Source organism: Uloborus diversus, chromosome 4 (assembly GCF_026930045.1).
Source record: "Uloborus diversus isolate 005 chromosome 4, Udiv.v.3.1, whole genome shotgun sequence".
In the NCBI taxonomy this organism is placed as follows: Eukaryota; Metazoa; Arthropoda; class Arachnida; order Araneae; family Uloboridae; genus Uloborus; species Uloborus diversus.
The window spans coordinates 24,762,656-24,776,522 of NC_072734.1; the positions used below are offsets into that span (position 1 = coordinate 24,762,656).

At 35.4% G+C, this 13,867-nt stretch overlaps 1 protein-coding gene across 1 annotated transcript in view; it reads right to left on the bottom strand.

Annotated features, from left to right (window-relative positions):
- LOC129221487 (uncharacterized) overlaps nt 1-10,562 on the bottom strand; it is a 55,569-nt gene extending 45,007 nt beyond the window's left edge. Inside the window, exon 1 of the mRNA XM_054855969.1 lies at nt 10,435-10,562. Within this exon, the coding sequence (XP_054711944.1) occupies nt 10,435-10,489 (55 nt within the window). The 5' untranslated portion in view covers nt 10,490-10,562. The remainder of the gene's footprint in view (nt 1-10,434) is intronic.
- Nucleotides 10,563-13,867: the final 3,305 nt, after the last annotated feature.

A 13,867-nucleotide genomic window follows, 5' to 3' on the forward strand; every position in this document is an offset into this window, starting at 1 on the left:
AGGGCGTAGAATGCAATTCTAAATTTCCAAAAGCTTGCAAAATATTTGAATCACATTGCTGCAAAGGCTTTCGTAGTGTCGCATCCAGTAAATGGATTCGGATTTTTAGGCATTATAATGTAGTTATTAGTGGATTTAAGTATTTTTAGCTTTGAAAACTTGTTTTAAACTGAGAAATTATGAATACATAACTGTTTTATGTTTGCAGTTATAACCCCTCCCCCCCCCGCAACCTGCAGCATTTTCGGGGGTAGCAACATCCAAATTCGTTTTCCTCGTGCCAATACAACTTTATAAAAACTAACTCCCATAATTGCATTACAAAAATTGAACGGAAAACCACTTGCCCCCAACGCAGTTATTACAACCGCCCCCCCCCCCGCACCATTTTCGGGGTTGGCAACATCCAAATTCGTTTTCCACGGACCCATACCTTTCTGAAAAACTGCCATAATTGTATGACAAAAATTGAATGGAAAACCACTTTCCCCAGCGAAGTTATAATTCCTCCTCCCTTTTGTCCCCCTGCAGCATTTTCGGGGGTAGCAGCATCTAAATTTGTTTTCCTCGTGCCAATACCTTTCAGAAAAACTAACTCCCATATTCGTATCACAAAAATTGAACGGGAGCCAAAATGTGAGCGTTTGCTCCTCCACCAGCCATATTTTCAATTTTTTTAACCATCACCTAGAAAAAGCGTCAAAAAACCATTGGGTGTGAGAAAAAATGACGATAGAAATAAAAGAAAATCAGATGGTGCAATATGCCGATGCAAAACCGTATTGCTCAAGATCCAGCGAACCACAGGTAAACAAATGAATTACCGACATACTCACTCACCATACTCGTCGGACATTGCATCCTCGCATTTTCCTTTATTCCAATCGCCATGTGACAAAAGAAGTATTGGCTGTTATCCAAAGCGACATCTTTGGATATTTTCCTCCAAAACCAATTGATTTTTACCGATCCGACAAATTTAATTTGCATGGGAGCTCAGCTTCTGCTCTTCTTTTCAGATTTATGCAGATTTTTACATATTTGACGGAATGCAGGCAATTGACACACGAAAATAAATTAAGATGATCACAGGGCTCCTGCACTTCTTTTGCTAGTCTTGCGATCAGATAATGAAAATTTGTATACAGTAAAACCTGTGAAGTTGTACAAGTTGTAACCCTTGTAAGTTGACCACCTGTCTAAGTTGACCGCTTTTTTCAGGCACGGAATTAGCCCTTATCATATAAATCAAGCTTTGTAAGTTGACCACCTGTTTAAGTTGACCACTAAGTACAGTGCGGAGTTCTCTCGCAACTTTTGGTTGTGTTGGTGAGTTTTCTGCACTGATGACGAGGCTCCATTGTAGCCTTGAAATAGCTATATTCTGTATCTTCTCCAATAGTTGTGCTTTATTTACGTTGTTTTTCACTTTAATCATATTTTATTGTTACCTGTCCTTCTTTGAAAAAAAAAAAAAAAAGAAAAGAAAACAGAATTGACATGTTTTAATATAAATGTATTGCAGCACATAGTTTATTTCATACTTTGTTGGTGTACTCTAAGTATATGATTTCTTGATTGCAACACCCAAAAATTGAAGTTGATTTTAACATATGTATGTTTATGAAAATTCTAAAGCAGCCAATAAAATTAAAATTAAAAGTTTGAGAGAAGAAATATAGGCGGTATATTAAAAGCTATTTGTACCCAGCTGTACACCACCTTTTTCTTCTCTCAAAATTTTAATTGCCTACTTTGGAATTTACAAAACATGCATATATTAAGATCAACTTTTGGGTGTCGCAATCAAAAAATCATATACTTAGTTTATTTCATACTTTTTAGTGCAATCTAAGTTGATAAGAAAGTCTATAGAATTTAAAAACATTTTTTATATTTTAATATCCATAAAAATCACAAAATTGAAATTTTAAAATAAAGCATATTCGTGAAATATTTTTGTACAGGTTCAGAGTATAAGTTGATAACAGTATAACATTTTCAAGTAGCTGCGACACTTAGAAGCATTTCAAAACTCAAGAAATGCAAAAACTAATAAAAGCTATCAGTCCGCTGCCCGATTACGCCACAGTAGCTTCGCAACAGATGAATTTTTAAACTATCTCATATAAACAAAGCTCCGCTCATGCGCATCAAAGGTAGCAGGTGGAATGTTTTTTTATGTCGCTTCTTTCCTGTTCATTCAGGCCGCAAAGTCTCATGAGCACCCCCTGATTACAAGTTGCACATTTTGCTGCACATGACAATACAAACAAGTATTAAGAATGGGGTTGTTTCCTACAGTCAAAAGTAGTTCTTTTTGTCACTGAAATTGATAGAATAAGCAACAAAAAAACATGGACCCAGAAAATTCTTTCATTTTCCCAACAGTTATTTTTTTTATTAATTTTTTAAGATGTTCGATTTTTCAAACAAGGCGTGGTCTAGATGACGTCACAAATGATGCTTTTTGGCGCATCTTTGTACCGCGTTTCCACGTTATGATAATAAAGAAGCGAATTTAAATTGCGCTCTATACTTGCTATCAACCATATCGTTGCCAATACACGTGAGTAAAGATGCGAAGTAAATATTTTGTTCTGAGAATGGCAACACAGAATGGCATTTCATCATTTGTGATGCCATCGGCAAGAAATGTAAACAATGAAAGATCACCAATTTAAGTAATTTTTTTAAAGATATTAAACTTAAACAAATTATTTAAAAAAAGGTTAGATCCTATGTTTTTAAGCATGTTCTTTCAGAAAAAAATACTTTTAAAACATTGGAAACGACTCCATTGCGACACATTTCATTGTTTAATTTTTTAAAAAATGCTTCCTTAGAACTTTCGAGCTATTTTGACATAACTCGTAAAAGTAAACTTGAATTGAATCACAAAACATTTCCCAGCACAGGAATTTATGGAATTTAAATAAAATAAAAATAAGTATACTTTCCGAATGTGAGCAATAAATGATATTTCCGGGTTCAAGTTTCATATCCGCAAAACGCGGATGTTTCCAAAAATCTTTTTCCTGTCAACTTTAGCTCAGTTGGAGAAGTGAATTGAAGCAGCAAAAGAAAACAGAGTGGGAATACAACGGGAAACCAAACAATATTTAATCCAGAAGACGTTAAGGGGTGTATTAAAATTCATTGCATGAATTCATTCTGTACTTTAGAACAACAACAGCCAATGTTGAAAAATGTCTGTTTCGCAATAAGGTGTCAAGTTTCTTTTTTTTTTTCCCCGCGCTATTTAGTTTTTAAGCTCGAGCCCAGCAAAGTTTTTAACACATGAAAAGGTCATTGTCTCATGCTACATAATGAACATACATACATACGATCTTAAATCCTCATGTATATAATAGCGAATTCGCTGATCGAGTAACGCACCGACGTCATCAGCAATTAAACTCGCGCCGTAGCATGATAATTTGATAACTGGTTTCGGTAATGTTTGACATGCCGGGAAACGCTCTATTTTGAAAAGGCTTAACAGGATCCGGTAACTTAACTGTCTTACTGGTAAAATTATCATTTTAGGAGAGTGAAGAAACGAAAAACGGGTCAACAATGAAAGCTATCTACTGGCGTTGAGGGTTCATCCACTGGAGTTAGGGTTAAAATTTCAACCATTAAAATATCACCAAAAAGGCAATGGCTTCGTTCAAATGTAGAAGCAATTTTCACCCGTCATACCTTGACGGGCAATTTTCTAGTTATTTTTGTAAGACTTGAATTACGTAGCTTTAGTTCTAAGAGTTGTTTCACGTAAATTGGCCTAATTTTTCGAATCGTCCATCGGATCATCTCCGATTTTGATGAAATTGAATGGAGGCAGGGATGCTACGGGGGAGGGGGGGGGGGGTCATGGCGCAAACTGCTCGATCAAAATTTTTAAGGGGGGTGTTTTGAATGGTATTTTTCTCATTTGGGGGGGGGGCTCTTGCTTTTTTGGGGGGCACCCCTGATAGAGGGGTACACATGCCTTTGAAACCAACAAATGAAAGCTTTCAGCTTCCGAGATCCAAATTTTGAGGGTGTAAGATCCCTCAAATAAAGGGATTCAAAATGTCGAAGCAACTTTATGAAATGAGTTGACATGTTTAGGCTGAGTTTGCAGAAAATATTAGGGCAGAAATTTTGGGAGCTTAAAGTGTGTTTAGTTGTTTATACATTCTCAAGTGTCTGGCCTGAGGAAATATAGGTCCTTTTAAGAACCCCTCACAAAAATCTAATCAGTCGAAAAGGACCCTTCACAAAATTCTGATTAACCAATAGGACTCGACCGATGCATCGGCACCGATGGTTCAACAATTTAGCCATCGGCATCGGCAGCCGATGCTAACTTGCAGGAAACATCGGCCCATCGGCCTTAAAAAACATCGAAAAGCCGATGGAATGGGCCGATGTTTTCGAAAAAAAAGTACCTTTACTGTTTTACTTTTTAATGTAAAGTAAAGGGAATCATTGCTTTCATATAAAATTGTTTACTTAAATTTCAGTATGAATTTCTATTTTAGTTACTCCTGAAAGAGTTTTTAATACTGCATTCAGGTACCAAACAAGTTAATTATTGCGTTGTTTTTCGCGGTTGGATGTACGTATGTATCTCTCATAAGTCAAAACTTAAAAATGGTAAGCTGTAGAAGGTCAAAATTTCGCATGTGGGGTGTGCGTACGTTCCAGTTGTGCACTTTCCTTTTTGTTTTCTATCGGGTGTTCTAAAAAGCCTATTTACTCATTTTTTTTTCTTTTGTGGCTATTAATTACTTATTTCAATGCAAAACTAATAAAGCGTCTCGGACTGGCGATCATTTGGTGATATATTGCTGAATCTGAGAACGACAATTCTGCCCCGTTCAAACTCCAACATTTGCTCAAATTTCGCTTTCTTTCGTCGAAGAAACATAGTAAAGATTCAGTTAACGTTTACTCTAGCATGTAACCACCGATAATCACACGCCTCGCTACAGCCATCTATTTATATTCGGTTCGATCCGCCGTTCAGAGGGTGTTGCTCAGCAGACGCATGCGCTACTGGTTTGCAATTCTAATCATTTGCATATCGTGCACTACTTTACATTTCTTTCAATTTTCAGCTCACATGAGTAAGTCCTTCGTGGTGTTGCAATTTTCACAAACAGGAGTGCATTTATCTCAACTGAGGATTAATAAATTTGCACATGCCTACCTCTTAGGTAATCAGAACTGGAATTGTAGAGCCCTTTGTCCAATACAAAGTTGAAGGTAGCCTTTAGAAAGTTGAAGAACCAAGACTGCGGGAATTTACAAAAACTGCTTTTAAGCAGTCTATAATTTTTTTTTCTTATTTAAGGCGGGTATATTTAATTTCTCTCGTGTCCAACGATAGTAATAGGACGAAAAAAATGAGTAATTGTATTCTCAAACGAAAAATCGGTCTTGATCAGCACCGAAAACTTGGGACTTCAAGGTTTATTCTTTCAAAACACTCTACAAAAAAATGTCCTTTTATGTCCTATTAGAAATTAATAAAAATTAGTCATAAATGGTCAGTAGAAAGACCCTGAAAAGGAATTAGCAGCGTAAACCTCCTAACTTTGAGCCCTGAGCCCAAACAAATCGAAAAAAACCTCATAATAACATGCCTGTGTAAGCAAATAAGCGAGAGAGGTTCAAAAACATTTTTAAGCGCTTCTTGGCGTTTTCGCCCCAGAGTGTGACGCAGCAGAAACCCGGAGTCGGATTGTTTTTGAACAACTCCCACTCCGACACTTTTACCCCAAAATCAGTTCGACTCTGACTCCACAGCCCTGGTCAAAACTGAAGTGAATGCCAGGGCAGCTGGATTATTTTTTATTTATTTATTTATTTCTATTTAATTAAATAATTTTGTTTCCTGCTGTGCAAATTGTTTTTTGTCACCAGCATGTGCATGAAAAAAACTTCCATTCTATTGCTTAGCCGAAAGATTATATTTTAGTGAAATTATGTTTCTTCAGTAAAATATTTAATAAATGCTATCATTTTTCATCAATAAAGCCTTAAACCTAAGAATTTCAAACAAAATCACAAGAACTCAAGATTTCTATTGAAAACCCAAGATCTAAGGGATAAATCCTAACTTTTGCAGCTCTGCACGTAAGGATTGCTATGTCAACCCGAAAGTAAGACCTATTGGTTATTACACACAACAGTTATGGAAGAGTGGAGGTTTTATTTAGAAAACAGTGGAGATACTACCATTTTCCAAAAACTCACCTTAATATTTAAAGCGACAATAGGGCAGAAAACGAGTTTGGAGTTTGAATTCCATGTTAAACAAGTAACCTGATATGGTAGATAAATCAGTATTTTAGAAATCATGAATGGTGCAATATACCGACAGCCCGATTATCCCATCCAGAGACTGCTGTTTTGCCTTTTATGGGCTCAACAGCCTGGAATAATGAACCACCGAGTTGGTGGCAGATGTCATCTTATTAAGTAGTTCTGCCTTAGCCATGGCTTCAGGACGGTAAGCTGCAGCTTAATACACAAGTTTTGGAAATTGTGTAGTCTCTGAAAGTGATAACCGGGCTCCGGTAAATTGCATGTAGTTATGCCTTTGCACTGGTTTAAGGGTGGTAACTTACTGCTTAATACCATGAACAGTGTTTGGGTAATTGAGGAAGGCTGTCAGATGTATAAAATGTATCTTCTTCCAGACGCCCAGCATGAGCATAAACCTTTATGTTCTAAGGTGTGTTATCTTGACATAGCCTTTGTTGTCCCCCCCCCCCTTACATGATCTCACTTATCATTTTACATGGGAAACATCAAAAAATGTCTTAACATTTTGGCCTCTAACCCAGTCTTTATCAGTTGTGTTCCCATAGGATATACTCCATATATGCCGTATACTCTCAAACATTTTATAGACATATAGCGTTATACCCTCAAGCTTCAAAAATGTTCCTATTATGACATACTATGTATATGATCACATACACAAATAGGGAAGTTTTCGATTTTTCAATTTTATTTTTATATGATAGAGTAACATGTATGAACATCATAGGTGAAAAAAATTTTGCGATACGATAAGTAGTTTTTTTTTAAATTAATTTTTAAAGTTCAAGCGCCTGTGACGTCAGATGGCATAGGAAGTGACGGCATGCGCCTTCCGGTAGGGGAGAAGCCGAAAGTCACGCATTCGACTTCAAAGACGAAACGTAAAAGGCTTATCTCCTCGCATTTAACTCCTCGCGTTTCTGGAACATTAAACCTCTCATCCTCTCGGAAATATTCGAATATCCTCATTGATGTTACATGAGGAAGATTATTTAGATTGTGCTTTAACTAATCCGCTCTCCATTGTGTGTTCAAAAGGATTATTGAATTTTTTAAAAATAAAAATATCAGCGCGCTCAAAATGTTCCTAGCGAAAACAAGGGATCTTCGGCGGAAAGCTGCCCATTCGCGCCCTGTGACGTAGGCTAGTGACGTTTCAGAAGCGCGCACTTTTGCGCGTGGATTTTTAAAAATTCATTAAAAATCAACTACGGTGTTTTAAAATTCGGCGATGGTGAATTTTTTAGTTTTGAGAGTCAATTAACAATATCCAATAGCCAAAATATGAACATTTAATAGGTTGCAACTTCCCTATTGTGCATAATGGATTACTGGAAGTATACCATTAGAAAAATTGATGGGAACATCACTGGTCTTTATTCCAGACAGCAACCACTCTTTGAAGCCAACTTGACTCAATGTGAGCAAGAATGGTTGCAAGAGCATAACGATGAAGTAGTGCAACTTGTTTGGCATCTGAAGATTTCAAACAATGATATTAGTTGTGCATATATGTGGATAAAAAACATGCATTCAATTATCTGCAGACAGAGAAACTTCTTCAATTACAGTTGGCTCATCAGCAAGGCTGCCAAAGATTACATTTTTAATCAAGATTTTGGGTTTTAATAAAAGACCTTGGGTCAAGGACAGATACAGCCTACCATTTGGGGGGAGGATGCATGCTGAAAAATATAGATTTCCGATTCGTGGCACCCTTTGAAGAATTGGAATTTCCTCACGACACTCTAAGTCTAGTGCTACAGTAGAATACCAATATAACGCCGACCTAGGTAACGCAATTCTCTATAAACCGCACAACTTTTCCGAAGTAAACAATAGGTTTTTAAGTTTAAAAAATTCCTTTTGTTTTGCCTTGCTAACACAAAAATTGTTAGGAAAATTAAATTTTGAAACAGTTTTTCATCTTTCCAGTTTAATTCAAAGCTTTTAAATGAAAATTAATATTCACAGTAAAGGGAAAAATATGAGATGGCTCTTGAAAATGCAGCTGTTATGCAAACTATGAAGCTGGCAGAAGTGCAGGATAATTCACTTTCTTTTAATTGTAAAGCATATTTATTTGTAAATGATTAGTTGTATAATTAGTGTTTTAATACTAATTGCAGATAGAACTAATTCTGAAGTGCTAATATATATATATTCTGAATATTAGTTTCAAAATTTGTGAAATGACCTATATAACGTAAAAGCTCTGGTCCAAAGGTGTGCATTATAATGGTCTTCTACTGTATTATATACACATTATTGTTACCATGGACACTTTGTGGCACCCCTCACTTCTTCCTGTGGCATGCCAAGGTATTGTAGCACCCAGTTTGGGAACCCCTGATATAGAGTTTTAGGTGCAAAACATTGCAAGAACTGTTTGGGTGTCAATAAAAAGTTCCGAAATTGGTCCAAAATAATTCACCTACTAGGGCATAAACGTTGTTAATGAATTTCAGAAGCAATGAAAGGAAGTATTGTTTCAAATATTTACGTATAGTAAAAATGAGGCAGTGAGAAGCAAAGGGATTAAGTGGCAAAATTAAAAATTTGAAGAGAACCAGTACACACGGTAGGTGAACATCTCCTCTGTTTTGGGACAAGAGAAGGTATTAGTAGCCCTGGTAGTTGCTGCTATACAGTATGATTTAGCAAGAAATTTCAATGAAAGCCTACCTAGGATATTATATTTAAATGTGTTTCACTCAAAACTTGAAAATTTCTACTTACATCCCTTTGCTTCTCACTGCCTCAAATGATAAATAACTTTAAAAGATTACAGCAAACACGTTACACAAAGCCTGATAATATATTTGCATAACATAGGACACCTATCCATCTCATATGAAATTGTTAAATTATGTTCATATACAATAATGATGGATGGATTATATTGTCAACAGTTTCAATGGGTCAGCCCCTCTCAGCTCCTGCCTTGGTTTTTTTGCATTCCATTTGAAATTCTTGAGTTTTAGGATTTATTGATGAAAATGATATGATTATTATATTTTTTTACGATAAAACATATTTTAGCTAAAATATATATTTTTAGCTAAGCAATCTAGAGTAAGTTTCTTTTATGCACAAGCTGCAACTTATAAAAATGTAACATTGGGAAGAAAAGAAAAAAACTACTTCGCTCTGGCTGCTGGATGTCATTTTGTTGGATGATTGTTATCAAAATAAACATTACTACTATTACATTATTATTTTCAGAGCAGATGATTTTAAGAACTTGTCCCAAAGCAGTAATTATTGAGTGACCAATTTCAGTCTGTATTCTTACTTAATACTCTTTAGAGACAAACTACATTTGTAGGAATTACAAAAGAAGAAAAAAAGTTAATACATTTTAAGAATTATTAGTTACATGATCTTGTGATTTTCTTCGCAGATTTTTGGAACCTTAAAAGCTCAATTAAGAGTTTTGTGAAAAATCCAATGGTGACCCTGCTTTATTTTGCATATTCCTTTATACTGAAGTGCATCTATCCCACATCACATGCAATGTTAATTCAGGTAATGACAGTCCACTCTTATGCATCATTATTTTAAAAAATATATATTTAAAGAGGAATTTGAATTATTTGAATTGGTACATCTGTACCAACTCTTTAGAATTTCCAGATGGGGGGGATGCTTCTCCTAGTGATCTCTATCATTAAGTAAATTCTGTTGATTGTAAAATGAATATATAATTTTTATATAAATTTCTACTTAAAAGTTAACTACTGCAGATGACAACCGGCTTGCAGTCTTGTTCCAACAAAAAATAAAACATTTTTTTAAGAAATAGAAGTATTTGAAAAAAAAAAAAAAAAAAAATGAACCAAGCAACTTGAAAAATATAGCGAAATGCGGATTTGACTTAACTTCTTTTACCCCCTTTTTTGCTTCTGGTAAGCAACATATCAGCTTTGTTTACCTTTCTTACTTAATATTTCATGCAAAATAAAACCAACAGCAGTATCTTTGCAGTTCGGTTATTTATCCTTTCAGCATTATGATACCAGATTATCCTTCCCATGCTTTAAAAGGCACTAAATAAATTGCTTTTCTTCAAATGCAAAAAAAGAAAATGAATTACAATAGCTTGAAACATACCTCCCAAAACAAGTACTCGATATTTTGTTGCACAATCACCTTCCAAATTTGCCATTTTACTAGCTAATATAAGATGCCGGTACTTTCTTAAAAATAAATAACAACACGAACCCTGTCAAACTTTAGACAACACACCCCAAGAGACGGCGGTTTTGCTGCTTAAAATCTATCTTTGCAAGGAGCATAGATTGCAAAAGAAAATCACAACATCGCACGGTTAACTTTTTTACCGCAAGATGACTCTTCCAACGAATTTGGGACGTCGCTAAGGAGACCAGTAGAGTCCCTGGTTTTCATATAAGGAGACACGCGGTCGAGCGGTTGGCAAAATATTCAGGATTTCTTGCACGCTTTACGAGTTACGATTAAAAGCCAATGGTTTAAACATTATTATGATTAACAAATACATTTATAATTACCACAACAGCATAACAAATGCATTTTATAATTCAAATTTTAATTCGACCAATCCTGGGTTTCAAATATGGCATAAATGGTTCAATGCTTATGTAAAAATCATGTATCATTTTTGAGTAATGTTCTACAAAATTAAACATTATGTATGAATGTGCCCTTAAAATATATCAACTATCATAGAGACAACGTCCCATGTTGCCTCAACAACGAAGAGCTGCGAACAAGGCGCCTTGCCTTCACTTTTAATATACAATAAATGTAAAGGAACCGACGAAAAAAAGGGACCGACTTATCGCAAGTTCGACTTACCGCGAGTTTTGGTTTTCGACATTTTAATACTAAAAACTATCGAATATTTTAATTAATAGGTACATATAACAGACAAAATTACATAACTTAAAAGTTTTTAAGCACAATATGCGCAGTTTAATCAAAAATATTGAGAGAAAAAAATCAAAAGCATGGTTTTGATTTCTATACTGCTGGAACCACTTGAGTAGAGCTGATTCTACGTTACTTCAGGAGAAGTGAACATTTTCATTCTTTTCAAATTCGGATTCATGTATTCTACCACTTTAAATTTTCATTTATATCATCGACAGAGTACTTGCTTAGACATCTTTAATAGTAAAGAAAACTCAGGAACTTATCAGCAGGAGCGGACTGGCTGACTTCGGCTCAATCGGCAGAAGGAAATTTTGGCTCACCTCTGTAAATTAAAAAAGTTGAAATAAACAGCGCCGGACCTCGATTCCTACGAGGACGAGCAAAATATTAAACTAACGCTAGTTTCTTTTTTTTAAATTTTTTTTTAAAGTTTTTAAATCAAGTTAGTTCGAGAAAAAAAATGCGAAACATAAAATAAAGCTGACACTGACAGATTTTTTATGTGCCTTGAAAGAAGGATACTAATGGTTACAAGTCTTAAAGACACATCTTCTTGAAAGCATAGGAAAGACAGGAGGAAAGGAGGGGATTAGGTAAATCTGGAAATTTTTCGAAATTACTAGTTGATCTATACAGGCTCAAGGAGAAAAGAGTCGGGAGAAGGGGTTCTATTTCCCTTTCAAGCGATATTTTCAAAATTGATGTCGAAAACCGCATTTTTTTTCAATTTTCGATAGCGATAGAGGAGAGGGAAAAAAGGGGGTTCCCCACGATTTCGTTTTCTTTTTCTGTTTTCTTTTTTTTTTTTCAAAATTGAAGTTTACTTTTGTCTATCTTTGCTTACAATAGAATGTCGGGGGCTCTTCCCAGAAATTCTCCGAAATTTGAAGTTTTAGAAATTCAATTTTAGGCTACACTTTGGTAAAATGAATGGAACAGGGAAGCATCGGGGGCTCTCTATGAAAACTTTTCGCACTGAACTACTAAAAACTCAAAACTATCTTTGGTTACGTTAAAGAGGGAAGGAGTCTCAGCGGTCTCATTTGGAATCATTTAAAAAGTGAAGTAAACTCGACCTAACTTCAACTCCATTTAGTTACTATAGGAAATCCGAGGACTCCTTCAGAATTCTTCAACTTTTAAAATTTTAAAAACATAATCTTGTAAAATGTTTGGAAACATTAAAGGGAAAGGGGACAGGATTCCCTTCAAAATTTTTTTGCAAAGCGCCATGCCCCTCCGTTTTTAAGCTAACTTTTGACCCTCAACTTAATCAACCCTCCCTGCCTCTTAAAAGTCTCAACACAACTTCACAGAAGCAAAAATTTTTTGCAGAAGAAAGATTTACACAAGCCTGTCCTTGAAACGTCACACCCTCGTTTCAATCACTTTTTCACAAGAACCTGATTGGAATACATCTGAATCTTTTTTGCATTATTTTAAAACTAAGCATAAAAAAGTTTTTCAATATTTTAAAAATAAGTACTGTCAAAAACATTTGGATTTCGTTTGCAGCTAGTGTACCAAAAAGTGAAACTAGTATGTTGTGGCCATCATGAAACTTTCTTCTACATTTTTCTTTTCTTTTTTTAATGATCCCTCCCCATGCTTGACGAGGAAGCAATATTCCTAACAAAAACAAAATTACACATGCAAAAACTTGACGACCATCCCAATGTCTGAATTATTGCAAAACCAAAGCAAAGAGCGAAAATTGAAAGTTATTTTAAAAGCCTTGCTTGAATTAAGTACAAATATTTTATTTGTTAACAAACATAAGATGGCAACAGTTAAAAATTTCAAATCATTGAGATAGTATTTCCGATCATTTCCATTCAATTAAAATCACGAGAAATACGCAGACGACAATCTATTACGATTTATCTTTCTTATTGTTGCATTAATAAAGCTATTTTTATTCGCAAAAAAAAAAAAAAAAAAAAAAAAAAATCAACACCTCTTGGAGCGATTGGCGTCAAAATTGAACCAAAGCCATTTTACATATGGATTCACATATATTCCAAATTTCAACCAGAACGTAGCATTACTTCTTGAGATAGGGCACTCACAATGGAAAAAAAGAACGGGCGATTGCGCTACCCCCTTTTTAGCTGTTGACACCAAAATAAAATCAGCTCTTATACCCACTAAGGGCTACTTGCCGATAAATTTTTCTTTCATTCCGTTCATTATTTCTTGAGATACAGCAGTCACAATTGACGACAAAAAACGTTCTATAGCTCAACCCCCGTTTGAGTTATTGACACCAAAACTGAATCAGCACCTGTTGCTTTTAATGGCAACATATGAACCAAATTTTGTTTGATTCCGCCTGTTACTTCCTGAGGAATAGCAAGCATGCGTAACTCAAAAAACGTCCCATTGCTCCACCCAACTTGGAGGAATTCGCGCCAAAAACCAGTGGGCACAAGTTCACATAGGGGCACATATGTGTACCAACTTTCATTCGATTTCACGTGGTAGTTTTTGCTGTAGAGCGGCCACAAAAAACTGGTCATACACAGACGTGACACACACACATACACACACACAGACAGACAGACATTTTCCAAAAATAGTCGAAATGGACTTAGCACACCTCAAATTCCGAAATCCGTCAAAATTCGAA